Source organism: Perissodus microlepis, chromosome 5 (assembly GCF_051167445.1).
Source record: "Perissodus microlepis isolate ML-2025 ecotype Zambia chromosome 5, ASM5116744v1, whole genome shotgun sequence".
NCBI classification, from domain to species: domain Eukaryota; kingdom Metazoa; phylum Chordata; class Actinopteri; order Cichliformes; family Cichlidae; genus Perissodus; species Perissodus microlepis.
This window is the reverse complement of record NC_140465.1, coordinates 11,566,763-11,586,896: the sequence shown is the minus strand read 5'-3', so window position 1 is coordinate 11,586,896 and position 20,134 is coordinate 11,566,763. Positions and strand designations below refer to the sequence as shown.

Sequence of the window (20,134 nt, the reverse complement as noted above, 5' to 3'; positions counted from 1 at the left end):
AGCGACTTTTAAGTACGTCATAAAGATATATATGTTTTTTGTTAAGACTTTTGGGCATTTATAATATGTTAAGTATTTCTTCTATAACTTAGATATGATTAGCAGCCCAATTCACAGCTTTATCTTGCTATGTGTTTAATAAAACGAGACTGCAGGAGTTACTTATTACTATAAGAGGAGAAATTAATAGTTAGTAGTTCCCCTTCTGTGTAAGCCAATAGCCTCTTTCAGCTGCGCATTCTTCCTCTGCCTGCTGTGTTTTGCTGACACGGTGAAACTGATTCTAACCTGCCGAAACTGTGAAAGGTAGCTGCTGGAGCAACATACAGTCTACAACAAGTACCTTTCCTTTCAAATAAGTTTTTACCACTGTTATCCTGAATTTCAGTTACCTTTGGACCTCTCTGAACTATAAACACCCATACTGGCCTATAGCTTGATAGTATTTTATATGGTGCCTTTAATGATATGGCATATAAGATAACATCAGCACAAGTTTTCACCCCCCTGTAAGCTGGACGACTATCTCCCAGTGTCAGTCCCCTGGAATGGTGATTATTGGCTTAGCCCCAGGCAGGGTGGGGAAAGGCTTGTGTGAATCAAGCAGATTATCATGGCTCTTTACCCCACCCTTCCCCTTGAGTAGTTACACACACTTGCATGCATGCCCACACACAAACACACACACGCACAAACATATTGAGAACTTATACATCAGCGCACTGACAAAGTAACTCTTTTCATTTCTCTAGAAAACATATGCACATATAAAGTTTATTTAAACATGATTTCAACAGTGTGCTCATTAATACCACTGACTGTAAGCTACCTTTATCTGCTTGACAATAGTGAAACACAACCCTGGCTGGGAGGAAAGCTGTACTTCATAAGCATTACATAACCTGTTCTGTGGCTTCTCTTGGATCAAATACATGCAAATATGAAGTGTGAGGTCGTTTCAACTCAAGTCGTGCTCTACTTTATCTGATGGGTTGCCTGGTGTGCAAACAATTAAACAAAGATAGGACTCCTTGATTTTAAAGCTTCTGTGTTTACAGAGGTGTCAAGTGTCGCCTGGTAGAAGCTTAGGAATACCTAAAAATTACACACCCGTTGTTTTCAGGTTAAACATTAAACACGTGATGCTTAAGTTTGTTACCTGGAGCACAAAAACAGTTTAAACTGAGCTAAGTGTTGATATTAATATTAATTAAAGCGCTCTATAAATGCAATCCATTATTATTATTATTTATGCACACTTCCCAGGCTATCCCTGCAATAAAAATGTGCAGGAATGGTATACAGCAAGAGTAACCTCACACTTCACCATTAAGCCACTCACCAAAGTCATTTTAGAGATAACTGATCAAAGCCTGTTTTACATTGAAATAAGGGAAGCCAAAGAAATTCAAGCCACTGATGACTCTTTAACATTTCAACAGGTAATTTTGCATTTGTGTAAAGTCCACTCAAGGAATTATATGAGTTTGAACCCTAATCTATATAATAAGAATTGAAGGAATCCCCCTTGTCCTATTCATCCAGCACAACAGATTTATCTGTCAGCAAAGTAAGATTTGATATTCAGATTAATATCTTCTCACATCACTGATTTCTGTGTTGTCTCTTTTTTGCTTTAGGTTATGCTGCTCCTGGAAATATGCTATCTTTGACCACCACTAAACCTGCTTTAACATGCTTTGCATAGTGGAATGAAAAAGGGGCACTGATCATGGATCAGACTGACAGAATAAAGGTAAACTAAGCAACATACCCTTTATACTGTTGGTAACAAAGGTTTTCAAAGCAGGTGTTCAAAGCAAAATCTAGCAGGGAGTGGTTTCATAGGCTGATCTATAGTTCTGGTGACTGCTGATCTAATTAAAGAAATACAGATTCATAAAATCCACGTCTTTTCCCCTTTTTACTGCCAAAGAAGAAATAGGTTTCCATTGTAACAGCCACAGTGATAGTGGCTTCAAAAAAGATAAAAAATACTCAAGATGGTTTTTTTTTTCTCAGTACATTAATTTGACTACTTAGATGTAAGGCACAGTCAGTCTGTCTTAGTGAAACTAGCCCCAGATGTTGAGGAACTCTGCACACAGAAATCACTTTGTGTTCTGTGCATTTGTCGATATGTGAAAGCAGGGTGTTATGAGACAGAAAGTCCACTGAGTAATTCTGTTCCAATTTGAATACCAGTAATGAGTCAAAAAACATGCAGGTAGCAAGCCGTGATGGCTTGTATCGCAGGATTATTTGAAATCCACCTTCAACTTCACTCCACGTGGCGGTCTGGCCCCGAGGACAGATTCTGTTGGCAGTGAGAAGAAAACATCTGCTGCTGTTTAACCCTCCCATTAAAACACAGCACACATGGAAAAGAAAGCAAAGTGAGAATGTGGGTGTATGTTTGTGCGTGTGCGTGTGTGTGTGAATGAGAGAGAGCAAGAAAGGCCAAGGCACAGACAACACAAAACAACCACCATCAGGTCGTTTGAGTTTGCTTTTTACTCCAAGTCATAAAACAGCTTATAGTTGAAAATATTCAGTACATCCTGAAACATTTTCAAAAACATTTACTCTCACAAAGCTCAAATTTAGATACGTGCAATCTGGGCAGACAGCATCCTGTTGCGTCCATTTTCAGCCACCTGGTCTTTAAAAACCTTGAAACAGCAGCTCTTCTAGTTAATGATTGGCCACTGTGGGGAAAAGAGTGCACTTACTCTGTTGACTCTTATCGCTGCTGACCACAAAGCCAATGGAGCAGTATCTCTGAGGCTGACATTAATGGAGTAGACAGGACTTTTCTTTTAAAGAGACAGGTCAATTTCTTTTTGTCTGCTCTGGCAGAGATACGAGGTGCAGGGGATCGTTCCCCCAAATGGATCTTTAATTCAGTGCAGATTGTGCAGTTTGCTCTGGTGTGATTGCAGGCTGCATTTATTGGCCTATAGAACAAACAGTTAAATGGAAATTGTGACGTTAACTGCAGTATGTGCCCCTCCGTTATCTTTTCTTTCCATCATCTGTCCGGTCATAACAGCACAGTCAGATATAACAATAGAAACAGTCCTCTGTGTAGATTTATGGGTCTTTTTTTCATTAAAAAAAAAAAAATCAACATTTGTGTTCTTCTCTCTGCTTATCATTATAAGACTCACATTGCCTTCCCAAGGACAGCAGCCTATGTACAGGCACTTGAGCAGACAGGTCAGAATCCCACCAGCTGTACTCTGGGGACAGCACGCAGGTCGGCCTGTGGTCAATCAGGTATCGGTTCAGGTAGCTCTCCTCTAGGCCCCTGGCTGTTATCCCATCAGCGTGGTCCTGAAGAATGAGCAAAGAACAAGCGCGAGCAAGTTTGTACATCTCAGATACCGCCCCGCCATAAAACTCAGAGGTGTAGTAAAAGTCTCCTTCATCCTCCTCCACATAAGCTGATGAGCCTTCATCATCCTCATAAGGGAAAGCATTTCTTGGCATCCCATAGAGTTCTGGGTGCAGTGTAGCCACCAGGTCTCCAAGGATTTCCGCTCTAACAGGAGCAACAAACTCCTGGTCAACATCAGCACAGAAGATGTAGTCAGTCTCACTGTCAATTGATTCTCGGATGGCATCACCAAGAAGGGTCATTCGACGATGAGCCAGCCTTTCCCACCCGGGCAGCTCGGCAATAGGAACCACCTTCATCTCTCGTTCAGGCCCCAGCTTGACGGGGGGATCCAGAGAGCGGGGATTATCTGTGAGGATGTAGTATGTGACTACTTGACCAGGAAGAAAGTAGGTTTCAGCCGAGTACAGGAAACGCCTGATGAACTGGGCATAAGTCCCCACCACAAAGGCCAGTAGACCTATGCGCATTTCCCGTTGTGCAAATTTAGCCCTGCGCGACGCCGAGTGGCGGCTGTCACCCCACACCAAGGGAGCACCCCATGGTGTCTCTGCAGGAGTCTGCGATTCTGCTCCCTTGAGCACCTCCATGTCTGCCACTTTTCTCCCCCTGTCCATTTCCAAGGGATGAAATATAGGGTGAGCTGGGTGTACTCTGACAGCAGCTCTGCTGCCATGAAGGTAGTCTGAGGAGGAAACACCAGACGCTTATTTGTGCAGTGCAAACTGATCTTATATACTTCTACTTTGTAACTTGTACTATGCGCAAAATATTTAGAGGAGATGATTTATGGCAATCTGTCCCAAGTGAAGCCAAAAGCAAAAAAATAAATATTTTTCTGTGGAAATTAATTAAAAGCGTGTGTTTTACTGAGCACATGACTCAGCTGAGGTTTTTTTTACTGTATACTCTTCTAGGTGTATGCAGTGACACAAAGGGGTAGAGCAGAACACATTATTCTGTACACTTACATATGATAAGAGACAGGAGAAAACAGCACAGGACTAGTTGTATTCTGCTCACTCTGATTGGTCCTGCTTGAAAGGCAAACACACAGATGCAAAGAAAGACTGACATTACATGGGACTGCATGAGATAAAACTAACATTTTTCTGTATCGCATGATAGGTTTAAAAAACACTGCAAGTTTTTTTATGTCTGTTCTTCTTTCCGCTTGATTCAGTGTGAGTCTCTTCATCTTAAAAGTAATCCAGTTTTAGCGTACATAAATACAGCACAAATCAATCAGGCGTAAACAACCAGATTTGACATCAGTCGAAGAGGTGGAGCAGTGGTCATAGAGATTGCACTAACCTGATGACGCCTTGCAGAAAGGGAACAGTGCCATACTGTGACCTGCTGGTGGTAAAACACGCAGAGCTTTTCCCGAAGGCACTATTTTTTGCTCCTCTGTTTGTGTTTCTCTGTTGCTCACTCTGTCTCTTCCTGGAAATCTACTGTTTAACTCACTGTTTTTCCACCAGGATTTTTTTTCGGGGTCAGTTTTCCCACATCTTTCCTATGGTTTGTATTTTTCTCTTGCTGCGTTTACAATATTTTCCTCTCCCTTTTCTTCACATACCTTTCTTCATCTCCCCCCTCTCACATTCTTCTTCAGGCTTTTTGCAGTATTCACTTCTGGAGAAAAACCAAAGTAGCCAGATGTGAAGGGAAAAGAGGGAAATGGGAGGAGATGAGGGGAGGAGAGTAAGACATAACAGGGCAAGAAAACCATTAAAAGGTAGTGTTACACCCACACTTCTTTCCTTCTTCCCCTCTGTTTAGACAGTACAGGATACTCAAAATAGAAGGACAACTTCCTCAAATTAATTTTTAAATCTCAAGATTTGCACAGATAAGTCATACAGCAGGCATTAGGCATTTTTTCCTTATCCTTTCTCCTTCTGGTCCACAAGGTGGCACTATTCAATATCAAATCCAGTGACAGAAGCTGCTCTAACTGCTTGTTGCATTGTTGCAACAAGTATCATACAATAAGACAAAACATTGTCACTCTCACATGAAAAAAAAGCAATTAAAGAGGGTTATTATAAAGTAACTGAAGCAAATATTTGAATGTTTATGGGTTTAATGCATGTTTAGGAGGTTTAAAACACATCTGGACAGTGTACATATGCAGCTCAGTATCCCCATTTCAGTGCAAATTAACAAAATAGAACTTATTAGGACAATTAGTACTTCTATTTAATTTAAAAGAAATTATAGATTTTAGACAGACAGTGCATGAAAATCTCATTTCCTTCAGATTTTCTATTCTCAGCAAGTTGTAATTTCAGTGTGAGGTGTCAATGCAGGGCTTTGGTCCCTACACTGAGAAATGATCACTTATAAGTTCAGGATCACAGAAGACTAAGCAACACTACACTAATTTATTTTAGTTATTTATTTTCTGGGTATCATAAATGCCTCTACCAGTTTTTAATGTAAAAGCTGCTTATGCAAGTTCTAGTGCTAAAAGACAAGCCAGGGGATTCCAGAGTCTCTAGTCTCAGGAAATATTGGAAGGTTTTAGAAGGTTTGTGGATTAAACAGCAGATTTAGTCATGTTCTATAAATAGCAATACTGTTCTTTATAGAACATGGCTAAGTGAGTGTTAGCATTGTATGGCTTAAATTTACTTCCATTAAGAAAAATATGAATGTTCATTTTGAGCCTCAAAAAGAGAAGCTTTTCAGAAAAATCCAAAGTATTGGATTATAATACTTGGATAATGCACCATGTCACAAACCTTTAAAAAATTCAAACTAGTTTTTGGAACATGACTTTATTGTACCCAGGTTGTCTCAAAAGTCCATTGGTCACCAATAGAAGACCTTTGGGATGCGGTGGAATGGAAGAGCCACATGATGGATGTGCAGCCAACAAGTCTGCAGCAACTGTGTGATGCTCTCATGTCAATATGGACTAAAAATCTGTGAGGAATCTTTGCAGCACCTTGTTGAATTACGGCAGTGCAGAAAGAAAAAGGGAGATCCAACTCAATATTAGCAAGGTGGCCCTAACCTATTGCCAGAGACACAAACACACACAAGAAGTCACTTTGCAGTTTATTAAGATAAATAATAATAATAATAATTTTTTGTACACCCATACAGATATCACAACATAACATTGGTTTGTGTAAACAACTCTGGCCTGAAGTCTCAGCCAGAAACTAAAACATAAAGGAAACAGCATGGACTACACTAAAGAATGGCTAAATTACAGGGTGCATGTAAAGCGTTTTTCCAAACATTGTTGTTTTCCTGTCACTGTGTTGGCAGAGCAGTGGGGGCGGGCAGCTCCAAGCTGGAGGGTAGGGACTCTGCATAAGTACTTCATAGCTATTTATGTCATAAACACTTACACTAGCATCTCTAAACCAACCTACATCACATAGAGATGAGTATGCACATGTGTTACAGCATATTTTAAGGCGTTCAACATGAATGTGCTTAAGAGTTGTACTGCAGAGCCCCTACTCTACACAGCTTTTGGTCAATCAATAGATTGATTAAAATCAAACAACACCAGAGAAGTGGTTTATTTGCAAATAATAATGCAAAAAAAATTGTGTCCAGGATTCACAGAACTGTTTATAGATGGCATATTACAAATTCTGATTAAAGAGCTTTTTGCACAGGAGCTTCTTTGTAAGAGCAGGATTTTTGGCAGTGCTCATTTGCAGTGATTATAACTACACTGACTTTACTGAACTGTGTCATGAGAAAATAAATAGTTTGAGACTGTGAGACTCTATATATTGTTTCATAACCTACAAGGTATCCATAGAAAAATATTTAATTTAATGCAGCATTATACTCATACAAAATTAAACAAATTGCACAAGAAGATTAATCTGTAATTCGCTCCAACTGAAAAGATTTCCAGTGCTCTTTCAGTCATTTGTTGCTATCATAATCTTTTCTAGTTTTAATGTTTTGTCTGTATTATCGTGTCATCTGTATCATTTTACACTAAATAATCTGTCACACTAAATATATTTCTCTAAATACTTTGAAAAGTCCTCTGTTGAGGTTCGCTGACACCCTGAGAATAAATCTTTAGTCAACACTTTTAAACCTTTTCAAACGACTAATCGAATTCAAATTTAATTTCACTCTTAAATTCATGTTGATTTGAATTAGGATCAATTTGTCCCCTACAGCAAATAAATTTGTAGTGAGAAACATATTGACATAAACTTTGGACAATGCCAAAAAAAGTCAGTAGAAATGGGATTTTTGAATCAGAATGTCGAGATTTTTGATGTAATTACAAATCCATGTTACAATCCATGTCTCTGAATAATATATAGATAATATATAGCTACTATTACAAAACTTAGATTCTAAAGGTGGCATGCTTCAGCAGGCAGTAAAGAGATGAGAGAAAAGGCCACCGTCAACCCCATCACCACCACCAACTCCACTTTTCGTCTGGTGTAAATGATTTTTTTTACTTTCACTACATGGAGATAAAGCAGATGCTTTGAATCACATTTGGACATTATGCACTGAATGAAGGAATTTAAATATTTGTTTACAAAAGGTGATTGGCAAGTGAAGGTTAATAGGTCAGATATGCAGCATTTTGGGGGGAACAACAGAACAGGAAGAGTTCTCTCTTTTTCTGTATCTTTTTTCCTCCTCCTCTCCCAGTGCCTGGTCTCAGCCTTCTTCGTTTCACCTTGTTCCACAGCTCCCAAACCAACAGTCTCTTCCACTTAGATCTCCTCACTGCTCTGTTAGACTTTCACTTGCGGGCATCGTCGAGCATCTCAAACAGGGCCTGGAGCAGACGGTCATCTCTGTGCCTGTACGGCTTGGTGCTGTAGAAGCCGTCACTGTAGTCACTGTAGACACTGTCCTCGGGGCTCCGGTACTTGTTGATCATGTCCAGAGCCTGGTACAGCTTCTGAGGTGGGAGTCTCGTAGCAGGGGGAGAGAAGCTCTGGCCCAGCTGCTGCTGCTTCCTCCAGGCCTTGGCAATGGGCTCAGACTGCTGCAGCGCTGGGGTCTGCCGGTTGAAGGCCGTCTGCAGGAGACGCAGCAGAGCAAGGGAGGGGGAGATGGGTAAATTTGAGGGTTTTTCTATCTCCTTCTCTGAGTTATTAGGAGAGGCTTGGGCATTCTCAGTCTTCTGAGGTTGGGCCTGTGTTGGCTCCTGTAACAGCAGACACAAAGAGAGAAAGGAGGCTAGCCATTAGTTTGGCACACTCACAGTGATACCAGAATAATCCAATGAGGAGGTCTAAAGTTTGGTTTTGATTCTTGTGGGTCGTAAAATATGTTTAAAAATCGTTTATATGGACAAGATCCCTGTATCACTGCTTTGCAGATGTAGACAGGCTAGCTGAAATAAAACAACATCTGTTATCAGATCTAAACAAGGTTCCTGTCATCTCCTTATCGTTTAACCCTCTGAGGTCTAAGTTATCAAATGTGCTAACCCTAATCTAATCCTGCCCCGCGCTGCTGGGAGAGCAGCACCAACAATTGCTCGCAAACTTAGTCTAATGCTCAAATCCCGCACATCTTTTGAGATTATCTGTAATGTAACACTGACTGGGATTCAGAACATTTCTTGTTTTTGCATGGATTCTTTTACATAGTTAACAGGCTCATTACTACATCATCAAACATCTGAAAAGCTTCTGTGTTTGTTACACTAAGATTTGTCGACCAAATAGACAACATAAGCACGGTTATCGTGTTGGCTTTGAACCGATTCTGTGGTGTAGGATTTATATGCATCAAGCTGCCAATCACTGTTAGAATTAAAAACTGGTACATAGTTTAAACTTCGCACTTTCGACTCAAGTTGATCTTAAATGGATGCTTTGATCTGTTCCTTTGTGTGCTTATTACTGTCTGTCAATCGTCTAGCATCCAAACCTTTGTAGGCATTCACCTGCAGTTTTAATTTATGTTGGACTTGCACTCACCTCCATCATGTCATCCATATGTTCTACACCACGGCGGTCGTTCTGCACGGCATTGTAAGGAATGTACACTCGAGGTTTCTTCATGTGCTCCGGTTTTTCTGATGTTCCATGAAGGATCAGCTTCCAGTTCAAAATCCGACCCTTGTTCTCCATACGGCCGGACTGGGTAAGGTTTGAAAAATATATATAATATATAAAAAAGACTTAATTTTACTTGTAGTAGACAGTGGAATTTGTATTGGGATTACATGTAGAAAGAAGATTTTCATCACAACATATATAAGTATATATATATACATTCTTAACTCACAGTATCTGTGATTTTTAGGGTCCATGTACCAGCAGGGTCCTCCCCCCATGTGTGGACGGACATGAAGTCCCAGTTTCTGAAGCCGTTAGAGGATGTGTCCCTCTCTCTCTCTGCCAGCAGCACTGTACTGGTCCCTGAGGGAAAAGCCAAAAGGGATTATTTGAGAGCTTTGTCATTTCGCTCGCGTGTGTTATTTGTGTTTGTGTGCGTGTCTCTAACCAGCTGGAGAGGTGAGTGTGATGTGTAGGTCCCCCCTCCTGGTATATTCAATGCTCGCCTCCACCTGCACATGCTCCAGTGAGCGGACCGCGTTCTCTTGGCCTGCACAGGCTTTAGTTGGAATCTCTATAGTGATCTCCCCCGTTGCTTTTAGCTCCCTGCGGGATGCATTAAAATAGCAGTGAAACAGCAGGCAGCAAACACCTCCTCATGACGACAAAAATTGATCATACGTGACATTATATCATTTTTGCAGGTAACTCAGCTAAAACAAGCAAAACGACAACAACAACAAAAAATGCACTACTTTAGTTGCACAGCTTGCATATCAGTTTATAGTTAGTTCAGACACATATATATATGCACATATAAAATGCATATGAGGCATTTGAAACCTCTGCACGTTTATTTGCATAAAAAAAATAAAAAAGCTAATCCCCATCTCTCCCAGACATGAATGAAAGGATTTCCGTGTTCAAGCTGGCATAAAGCTGGAGGGGGGGTTGTAGCCCACTAAGCATTGACGGAAATGTAAAGCCAAATCCCCGGGATTAAACATGGATGTTGGGCGGTAATGGGGAAACTGGGTGCTATTGAGTCCCATAATCCAAAGCAAATTGCAGAACAGACACTTTCAGGAAGACGCAGCTCAGCTGACCTCGGCTGCCTGTCGGTCTTTCCAATATGCTCTTAAAAGTTTCAATGACGGATCAATTTTCTTCGATTTCTTGTTAATATAAACATGACATCTGGTGAGATAGAGGGAAAGGAAGGTGTTTTTTTTTTTACTTTCTCCATGGCTGGTAGCTTATGTATTTGAATACTTAATCCCAATGCTCAACAAACAGGTAAACGTAAAGGTAAAGGCTGGCATAAAATTTAAATGACTGTGGCTTTTGTGCGTTTTCATTGCAAAGAAATCTCCTGCGCTCAGGCTTAAGACTTAATATTCTCATGACTCGAATCAACAAGTAACAGATGTGTCTTTAATAACACAGATGGGTTTGTCTGTTTGCTCTGCTGGAATCAACATGTCAGGACAAAAGGGAACAAGCTTTCTCTCTGTATATCTAAAATTAGATACTGAAAATGATTGTTGGATTGTGTGGTGGACTTAATCACGATCATGTCCGGGATATATTAGTTACAATGTGCACGTGTCATACAGCTAGTATCATCATGCATCATTTGATCAAAAAATCTTGTCCTTTTGTTGCCATTAATAATTAAAAAAAAAAAAAAATTACAACATGAAATAAAACTAACACCATGCAGACAAATGGAGCAGCAGCTGTAAAATTTTACATACCTTGGCTGAAAAGAATCATCTCTGACTATACATTGCTTCTTCTCTGGCACATGTTTCCAAGTGGCCGGGTCAGCTAGGTCCACCAAGGCTTTGGCGTTGAGAAGGCCAAACCCAAAGCGGCTGTTGACCATCAGCCCTGCTCCGTTCCTCTTCCAGCCGGGGTTATTGGCCAAAGGATCAAACTCTGATGTCCAGACCACGATGTGCTGCAGGTCTCTCCAGGTAAGGTCAGGACTGAGTAGTGAGATCAGTCAGCATTTAATAATACTTAAACTGTCAATGGCATGAATATATTTTAAATGAGTTCAAATTTTAGATCATACTTTTGTTCCAGTGCCAGGGCAAATATTCCAGCAGCCAGCGGGGCAGAAGCTGAAGTTCCAGTGTGAGTCTGAGTGCACTCATTATGGAGATCGGCACTGGTCTGAAAACCAAGCAGGCAACAAATGACGTTAAAACGAAAATCATGCCACAATCTAACCTTACATGTGACACAAACAGACGTGGTTACATACGATCCTCTGGTCAGTGTAGTCTCCACTGCTGTACGCCGTAGCCAGAGTGGAGGAGCACTTCTCAGCGTACCACGGGGACAGGCCCTGCTGGGACGCACTGCTGATTGAGATAGTGTAGATGCTGTCTGTGTAGCCGTCACAGTCACAGTTATCACCCTGGCGGCCGCCGTTCCCCGATGCCCAAACAAAGATAGAGCCTTTTCCACCACGGCCCTACAGAAGGCATGAAAGACAAAAGCAAGCACAGCTTGGCTTTGTGCTATCAGATATTGCCCTGTAGCTTATACTCCTAATAAGACACTGTACAAACACTGTAATGCTGTCATATAGGATTACACACTAATATATAAATGTTGGCATTTAATGAATTATTTAGAGGTGTAGGGTGTAATAAATTTCATGTGAAAAGTTTTTGTCTTATTTTGACAAAAGCAGTCTGAGAGTAAATCAGTGCTGTCCGCTGCCAATCTTTGCTAATAAACTGGAAGTCATGGCACTTTGTCATTAGCAGTTTTATTCTCAGGAACTAATTATGTTGTCCATATTGATTTTTTCCAATCACACTTCCTTTCTGCTGCACATAGCAGCTCCTATTAGGAATGCCAAATGTGTTTCAAAGCTCCCAGTTGGATCATATACCTTCTGAATGCCATATTCAAAAGCTTTCTGCGCCAGACGACCAGGGCCCTCCACTGTCTTGCCGTCATCATTTGGTCCCCAGCTGGCACTGTAAATGTCCACGTGTTCCGGATTGAACCCAATAGAGCTCGCCTCGATGGCATCGGTCACAATCCCGTCCAGCATACGAATCCCTGAGCAGAGTGAGACGGGAAGGTTAGAGCGGTGTCCAGACTCTTGGGCTTACTGTCAGTTACTGACTATTCATTATGGTTTAATTAAAACAAAGAAAGAAAAGTCAAAGACTTTAATTAATTTGCTATGAATAAAACTCTTCTCTTTAGATTTTAAAGATGATGTTGCTGCTGCCCATTCATATTTTTTGAGCCATAATATGCAGATCATTGTTTCAGTGGATTGGAGCTGAGTAATTTTGTAGATTGACATTATGCAACCATCTGGTATCAAAATCAGGCCTCCATCAGGAAGTCTTTCCTCCACACATGCTTAAAATAAAACTAAAACAACAAAAATCCCAGGATAGCAGCCAGAGTACTGAAAAAAACCCAGCCATTTCTGCTCTTTTGCATCCTGACTAAGAACATTAAAAGAAGACGGGATTGCTTCACAGTGGTACATGTGTTCCAACTTTGTTGAGATTCTTAACATGGTATATTTTTAACATTTGGGTTAGTATCTGTTTTACACACAAAGACAAAGATGCTGTAAGAGGTGGCTTATAATAAATATATGAATAGTTAAACCTGGGTCAACATGTTTTTGTCATTGGACAAAAATCCTCAATCATCTCTCAGCAGAGTGTCAACATCAGGAAATCTAAAGAAAAAAAGCCCAAATGGGATTTTAAACGGTAAGAGTGATGTTTTAATCCTGAATAGAGAACAAATATCACCATTTAGTCTTGGCACTCATGAGCCTTGTCCCCTCTCTTAGAGGAGAGATCTACAACAGTCTAGCTATAAATTCTATAAATCTATAAATTTCCCCTCCCTCCTTCCCCTACATATCTGTCTACTGTGGGTCTAAAAAAAGGGAAACTAAACCTCTTACCTCCAACCTTAGAGTTGTAGGCCACTCCAACCCCACATTTATTGTTGTCTGCCTGCATTGCAATCTCCCCAGCACACCTAGTGCCATGCCTGAGAAGAAAAAACACAATTAATTAACAACACTCATTACCCACTACCTTGTTTAGTTACATAACTTATCTCATCGAATTTCATATTTAGAGCAGAGGCTAAAACAGAGGTGTTTTTGTTTGACTGGCTCCAATTCATCCAGGAGGCTTTGAACTGGAGTGGAGTATTCTGATAACAAAGGAGCTCGGGGTTGCTGGCAGAGGATAAAGTGTGTGGATGTGCATGCGTGTGCGGCAGCTGGCAGAGGGAGGATTGTTAACCTAAACAGGAGTAAAGTGAGTCCAACGTGAGCGCTGTTTTCCAATTTTCTTGCCGTTATCTGAAGCTACTGCAGAAACACTCTGTTTATGGAAAGGATTTACACTGCTAAACTACGTATGACGACCCCTGCCCCTTGTTTTCAGTCTTTTCTCATGTGTTTCAGGTCTTTGCTACACCTGGACCTTGTGTTTCCAGACTATAAATCTGGCACTCTCTCATCTCCCGCTTGTGCGCTGCACTTGTTTTTCTTTCATTTTTGGTTATTTACTAAATTTACAACACTTGCAATATCTTTTCACACATGCACACTCTACCCCACTGATCCTGTTGATTTACACACCTCATTAGCTTGTATTTCAGTTGTTGTAACTGATAATGTTTAAATTGATGTGTCCATCTTTTTGTCCCGGCTCTACAAGCCAGGTTGTGACAGGAGGAAGAGTTAGTCCTATTTTGTTAAAAAAAACAAAGGAAAGACAGATGAAGCAGTGATAATACCAGTGCCATTAACTTACTTGTTTTCATTAGTGGAGTCATATCTGGGGAAAGGGTCGGGATCATTGTCATTGAAATCATAGCTGGCTGCTGGATCCTGGAAAAAGTGACAAGGGAACACAACAGTCAGGGGGCGTTTCTGAAAAGATGGGATGAGGTCGGTTCACGCCAGTGACGACACACGCTTCAAACACAGATTCGCCATGGCCTACCTCCTGTCATGGTAACACATATGATTGCGTTCAGAGAAAAGGGGTGTTGTGGTCAAACAGTGAAACCACACATACTGAATTGTTGCTCTTGGCAGGAGGTTGCGGCATGAATTTACAAACTGCCCTTTTTATTTATAGCAAGATATATCTGCTCTCCATTTTTCTCATTCCTGTCATTCTCCTGCATTACAAACGCAGTCAATCATAGAAATGATCCTCAAGCTGAAAGGGAAGTCAAACAGAGCTGTTTTAGCTTCTTTTCAGTTTCTGGTTCTCAGCAGCAGCTTTAACATCAAATTAATGGCCGTGACTGTCATCTTTAAATGGACTGCCATTAAGTAAATGCAAATGCATGCCACTCATATGCCCTGATCGCTGAGGATGAGTGTCTCACTTGATTGGCCCTAGTTGATTAACCAGTGTTAACTTGATTACAGTGGGAGTCTATTCCATCAGGCCTGTGGATGACCCCTGTCACACATCATTTCTCTTCTTCTCTTGCTCAATCCCTGTCTCTTCCACCTTCATTCTCTTGCTTTCTGCTCGCTTCTGACAGCAACGGCACTGTTTGAAACCAAACCACAGATGGAGCCTTTAGAGTTTTTCTCAACAAGAGAAACTATGCCAAACTGAAACGTCTCTTTGAGCTTCTTTTCAGTCGCCCTCGGTCTCATCGGCTCGTAATTACGAGACAGTCAAAACATTCACGGAGGAACAACAAATGTTTTCAAATTTTGCATCCTTGTTCGCTAGGAGTGCAGTCATTCGCAGTGAAATCATCATTACAGTTAAACGCCCATTTCGGATCTAGAAATGAAAGCTCATAAAGCTCCTCTGAGGTAGGCATTATCATATAGATGATTTAATACTGCCTTTATGAGTCGTCTTGCAAGGTGTCACCAGCAGCATTGCTATGGCAACGACAGACCCAGACTACGGAGGCTGTCTCCATGGAAACGGTGTCTTACGTAGTTGGAGTAGATGTCTGTGTGGTTCCACTCCAGCCCGTCATCGAGAACGGTGATGACCACTCCTTTCCCCGTGATGCCTTTCTGCCACACGGGGATCACGTGCAGGTCGAGTTTCGGCAGCGAGGAGGACGTCCGCGTGTCTTGCTGGAAGAGAGGCATGACATCACAAAATGACACACGAGTAATTTCAAGTTAGATTACTTGTGAAATATCTACGACCACTTCATTTAGTCAGGCTGTTAAAGCATTATCATGCAACGGTCAGCCAAAGTTCTCCAGTCTCCTGGTTCTTCCACTGACCTTTACCGAAATTCATTACCGGATTGGAGGCATTTCCTTTGTCACTTCACTTTCACTGCTGGGCCACTTGAAAACAGATTGCTACGGGAAGGTCATATAATTCAGGCTTTTGTGTTTTCAAAAACATCAACTCGGCTGATTAGCCTAACCCTCAAAGTGCCTAACAATATCTGGAGATGAAGTGTGTGTCAGCCCACAGTTTTTCTGGTTTTCCTGCCTCGACACACATTCAATCCCCCTGTCGGCATATTTAGAAATCCATCTCTGCGGCTGTATAACATTACACAGTGTGGAGTGCATCAAGCCTGTTTTAAATGGAAAATCAGCAGGGGGTGGATGGAGAGGGAGCAGGGCTGAAGCCTGTTTGCTTTGGGAAGAGCATGATTCAGAGCTGGAGACAGTTAAACCTAAAAAAAGAACTCTGCTCTTTTGCTCTTTGTGCATTATGCACAGACACTGCAGAACGCTTCCCCAAGATGTGACTCATCCCTGTGATATATTCCCTTTTTCCCCCCCTCCCTCCCCGACTTCCACCTCAGTTCCCTGTTTTCACCCCATCCTCTCAGTTGCAGCTGACAATGAATAGAACTCAAATCTCAGAGAAAATACACAACAACTGTCACACTTTTACACAACGTTTGTTCACCAGCAGTTTGTCAGAACGGCTTGTACACTGAAGACAGCACATAGTTACACATCGCCTGTCTCAGTGTGACCAAATGACTCACTTGTTGATGCTGACAGCAGCTGAGGGGGTCTTTCAGTAACCTGCAATGGATTGATTTTAATGGTAAACACAGCAGCAGCTTTCTCAAGTCTCTCCACGCTCACTGCACATATAACAAACGAGTGGCGACTTAAAACCAGAGAACAAAGATCCCTCGATGCACAATTAAAGTGGACTGACACATGTACAGCCATGGATACACACTCACACACACACACGCGCGAACAGGGGGGATTTCAGGCTACAAGTATGAGTCACTCTCTGATTAAATTCAGGCAGTCACCCACTCACGATAGATAACGACACTCATCCCAGCTCTCCTCCCCTGCCATTATGCTGGCCTCTGCCCCCGTCACACAGCTCCACCTCAAATCCAGCATCAGTGATCATCGAGTCTTGTAACCCGTCGCACCTCTTTGCTTTACTCACACACTGCAACCTTCTATTACCATTCAGCACTCTTTTTTTTCTTTGCTTATTATCTACTTATTATGTGTGTGTGTGTGTGTGTGTCTGTGTGTGCATACACTAGAGCTAAAAAAAACCCCAAACATATTATACTATAGTGGCTGAGACCATCGCTTTGTCTACCTCTGCTTTTGTCCGTGCTGAGTGGAGGAAGTGAATAAATCATGATGCTTGAGGAGGAATATCTTGTGGGCCGTGCAGCAGCACAGACACAGGCTGATGTGGAAATACACTAAGCGGCACTTTAAGGCCAATTCCATTAGTGTCATCATCCCTCATCGGCAAAAATGATTCATCTCAATTTGTTTTCTTATTCTGCACAAGCGTGTGACTCATGTTCAGTTAGTGCAGGTGCAAAAAAGTCGGGGCTAAGCGTAATGCACATCCCTTGCTCTCTATTTCTTTCACCTTAAACGCACACACCAGCACATATGCAGCACACAGTTATGTAGCCATTTTGACGTAGGTAAGGCAGGTGTTGCAGATCGCTTTAAAGAAGCGTTAGGGTCAGTTAATTATTATGATCAGCGACATTTGTGTTCACCTACTTTGCTGATAAAAGGACCGCTCTGAAAAAAAAAAGGGTTATTATTTTTCCTTTTGGGTAAGAGAAAAAGCAGTTACTCAATTGATCAACTAAAATTAATACAATTAATCAGAATTTGAATGATTTTTGTAAAAAAGCCAGACATCTCTTTTTAAAAAAGAGGCAAGAAAAAAGCTGTGTTTTGCCCTGAAAAGCTTACAAAAACCCAAGCAGCTGCAATAGTAGGCACTTTGCATTCAACCATGCTAAAAGTCCTGAACTTATGGATCAAACTCTATGAAGATGTTGGGGTCAGTTTGTGCTCAGGGTTTAAATGAATATGGTAGTAATGGATCTGGAAAGGGATATGATGCTGTGACATGCTACTGTTGTATGCTACTACTTGGCCTCACAGGGCTAAAACATCCAATTGAGGGTAAATTGAGACCTAATGTTCTACTCTACACCATCCCGCTGGATTATAGTCTCTCCATCCCTCTCATCTCCACGAGGGACTGGATAACCAATTAAGCAAATGGCTCTTTTGGCAAGAACTGCTTGATAGCATGCTATTGTTTCACTGTTGTCATGTTTTTCCTCTACTCTTTGGGCAGAGGTTATGGGAACAAATGGAAGCGTTTGCTGTTCGTTTTGTAGACCAGAGAGTGCAAATTTTGCACATATATTTATGCATTAATCCCCCTCTCGAAGCACAAGGGATCTGTGGGGACAGAGCAGAAACTGTAGGGAGCTGTCCAGCACTCACAGGGCTTTGGGATATATGTCTCATGGGTAGACAGACTGGGTGCATGCAAACAGAAGGCCAAACCAAGCCCAAAGTACACAACACAATGTGAGTTGAAGTGTGGTTGCCGACTTAGATCTGGCGTTTAAAGAGTTGTACTGAGTACAAAATGTTTTAATGTTTTATACTTTGAGGCTTAATTCAGTGTAACTCACCAGGTACCACTGCTGGTTCCACATGGGATCATCAAAAAGCTTGTCCACCGGGCAGTCCCTGCACTCCCTCAGGGATGCTCGTTTGCTGCGCTGTTTCTCATACTGCTGTTCAGCCCACAACACCTACACATACACAGATAGATGAAGGCATTGGATTTTGTTTTTTTCAGTCTTTAAAGGTTAGACTAGGAGAGAGACAATCCACTCACCCTATCATCCTCGGACAGCTGCCTGGTGATGTGGCTGGCGCTGCGTTTCATTCTGCGAGGATGGCTGCGGTGCTTGAACAAAAAATGGTCTTCCAGGGCCCCGATCTGCCGAGGAGAAGACAAGATGTGCGATAGGAGTGATATTTTATTCATTTATTTCATTTTACAGCATGTGACCAACTGCATCATTAGAAATCAGCCTATTTACACTTTTTGTTTCTAATATTTACAGCTGGAAGCAAATAAAATGCAGTGCCTACAGAAAAGCCGCCTACAGCTATGAAAGCTCACATTTGGATACATTACATCGATCTTTAAGGTTGTTAAAGCTTTTATTGATTACTGTTCGTAGTCTGTTCCACAGCTGAACCAATCACATGTCATTTCCACTGAGGATGAATGCAATTATTTCAAACTTCTTTGGAAACGTGTAGACTAACATACTGAATTCACGTAGGAGAACCTGCACAGATGAACACTGCTTATAACATTTACACCCGGAAGATCAGTTAATCATTGACCGCTGCTGTTCAAAGTCAGGGGATCACTAAGAATTAATGAATTGAGTTTCTAATTGAGACTCAGTGTAATATGTTTGCATAGGTCTGCATTAGTCAGTCTCCAGTAACAGGAAAAGCAGTGATGCACACAGCAGGGATATTAAAACCCTGACTCCCAGGTATGGGTTACCAGAAGGATGTAAACAGTGAGTCATAGCTTGATTAAATAATTTTCCTCTAATGAAACAGGGTGCTGAGAATGCAGTGTGTGCTTTAGGGCTATCGTTAAACCAATAAGCTTCAACTTTAATGGCTTTACCAAGAAAAACCAGAGTAACTGACAGAGCTATATCCTGCTGGTCTGTTGTTTGAGCACAGCCCACAGCCTGTACTGTAGGCACCACGTTTAATTACCTTTTCACTCACTGCTTTCAGATTTCTAACTGTTAAATGAGCTGTTTGTTACAAGAAAACGAGCCTGCAACAATTCTGTACAGGTTCCAGTTTGCCTTCATTTCTTGCCAAATACACAGTTCATTTCAGACTCGTTCACGCATATTGCCGCTGGGCGTTGGTGCCTACCTGTCGGACCAGTTCGTAGTCCAGCTCTCTGGCGATCGCCTCCGCAGCGGACAGCCCGCCCGGGATCTCCACTGCCCACTCGTTCAGGTACTGTCTGTCCCCGTAAGAAGACTGTCGGGGAAGCGCGGAGCAGAGAACGGCAAAAACACAGCACATCACCACCGGACGACATCTCACTTCCATGTCAGAGGAAATTCAACCAGAGAGGAAAAATATTTACAAAGATGCTTTGATTCCCTCCAAGACAAGATAAGCAGCCAGAATTCTCAGATATGAACGCCGTGCAGTGATAATAAATAAATCTTCTTCTTCTTTTTTAGTTTATTCTTGAAGAAACCGCTGGCTGAGATGGAGGGAGAGTGAAACTGCGCGTTATTGGTCCGCCAAGGAGAGGAAATACTGGTGATGGGGAGGGCTGGCTTGTGCGCTGCATGGGTGTGCGTG

At 41.7% G+C, this 20,134-nt stretch overlaps 2 protein-coding genes across 3 annotated transcripts; both read right to left on the bottom strand.

The window, feature by feature from the left end:
- Positions 1-2: 2 nt before the first annotated feature.
- On the bottom strand, positions 3-5,107 carry LOC146386658 (globoside alpha-1,3-N-acetylgalactosaminyltransferase 1-like). 2 transcript variants are annotated; one of them, XM_084927851.1, is made up of 3 exons: positions 4,715-5,107; positions 4,372-4,437; positions 3-4,085 (listed from the first exon to the last, which is right to left on the bottom strand). In XM_084927851.1, the coding sequence occupies exons 1-3, from the start codon at positions 4,746-4,748 to the stop codon at positions 3,127-3,129; spliced, it is 1,059 nt and encodes a 352-aa protein (XP_084783977.1). In that variant the 5' UTR covers positions 4,749-5,107; the 3' UTR covers positions 3-3,126. The 2 variants fall into 2 exon arrangements, with proteins under 2 accessions (XP_084783977.1, XP_084783978.1); XM_084927852.1 differs by having other exon boundaries at positions 4,372-4,434; positions 4,715-5,106.
- Positions 5,108-6,457: 1,350 nt separating this feature from the next.
- On the bottom strand, positions 6,458-20,134 carry pcsk1 (proprotein convertase subtilisin/kexin type 1). The gene is made up of 14 exons (XM_084927847.1): positions 19,691-20,134; positions 18,609-18,713; positions 18,400-18,522; positions 15,416-15,562; positions 14,256-14,332; positions 13,391-13,479; positions 12,341-12,513; positions 11,702-11,914; positions 11,510-11,610; positions 11,187-11,420; positions 9,878-10,035; positions 9,659-9,792; positions 9,349-9,510; positions 6,458-8,567 (listed from the first exon to the last, which is right to left on the bottom strand). The coding sequence occupies exons 1-14, from the start codon at positions 19,871-19,873 to the stop codon at positions 8,157-8,159; spliced, it is 2,310 nt and encodes a 769-aa protein (XP_084783973.1). The 5' UTR covers positions 19,874-20,134; the 3' UTR covers positions 6,458-8,156.

Bases quoted from the DNA above. Each gene is read 5' to 3' on its own strand.
- LOC146386658 (XM_084927851.1), bottom strand. From the start codon at position 4,748: ATGGCACTGTTCCCTTTCTGCAAGGCGTCATCAG. The intron at 4,438-4,714 runs GTTAGTGCAATC...TTGCCTTTCAAG, and splicing joins TTTCTGCAAGGCGTCATCAG to CAGGACCAATCAGAGTGAGC. The intron at 4,086-4,371 runs GTAAGTGTACAG...TTTCCTCCTCAG, and splicing joins TCTCCTGTCTCTTATCATAT to ACTACCTTCATGGCAGCAGA.
- pcsk1 (XM_084927847.1), bottom strand. From the start codon at position 19,873: ATGGAAGTGAGATGTCGTCCGGTGGTGATGTGCTGTGTTTTTGCCGTT. The intron at 9,793-9,877 runs GTTAGAGACACG...CTTTTCCCTCAG, and splicing joins CACACTCACCTCTCCAGCTG to GGACCAGTACAGTGCTGCTG. The intron at 9,511-9,658 runs GTGAGTTAAGAA...AACCTTACCCAG, and splicing joins CCCTAAAAATCACAGATACT to TCCGGCCGTATGGAGAACAA.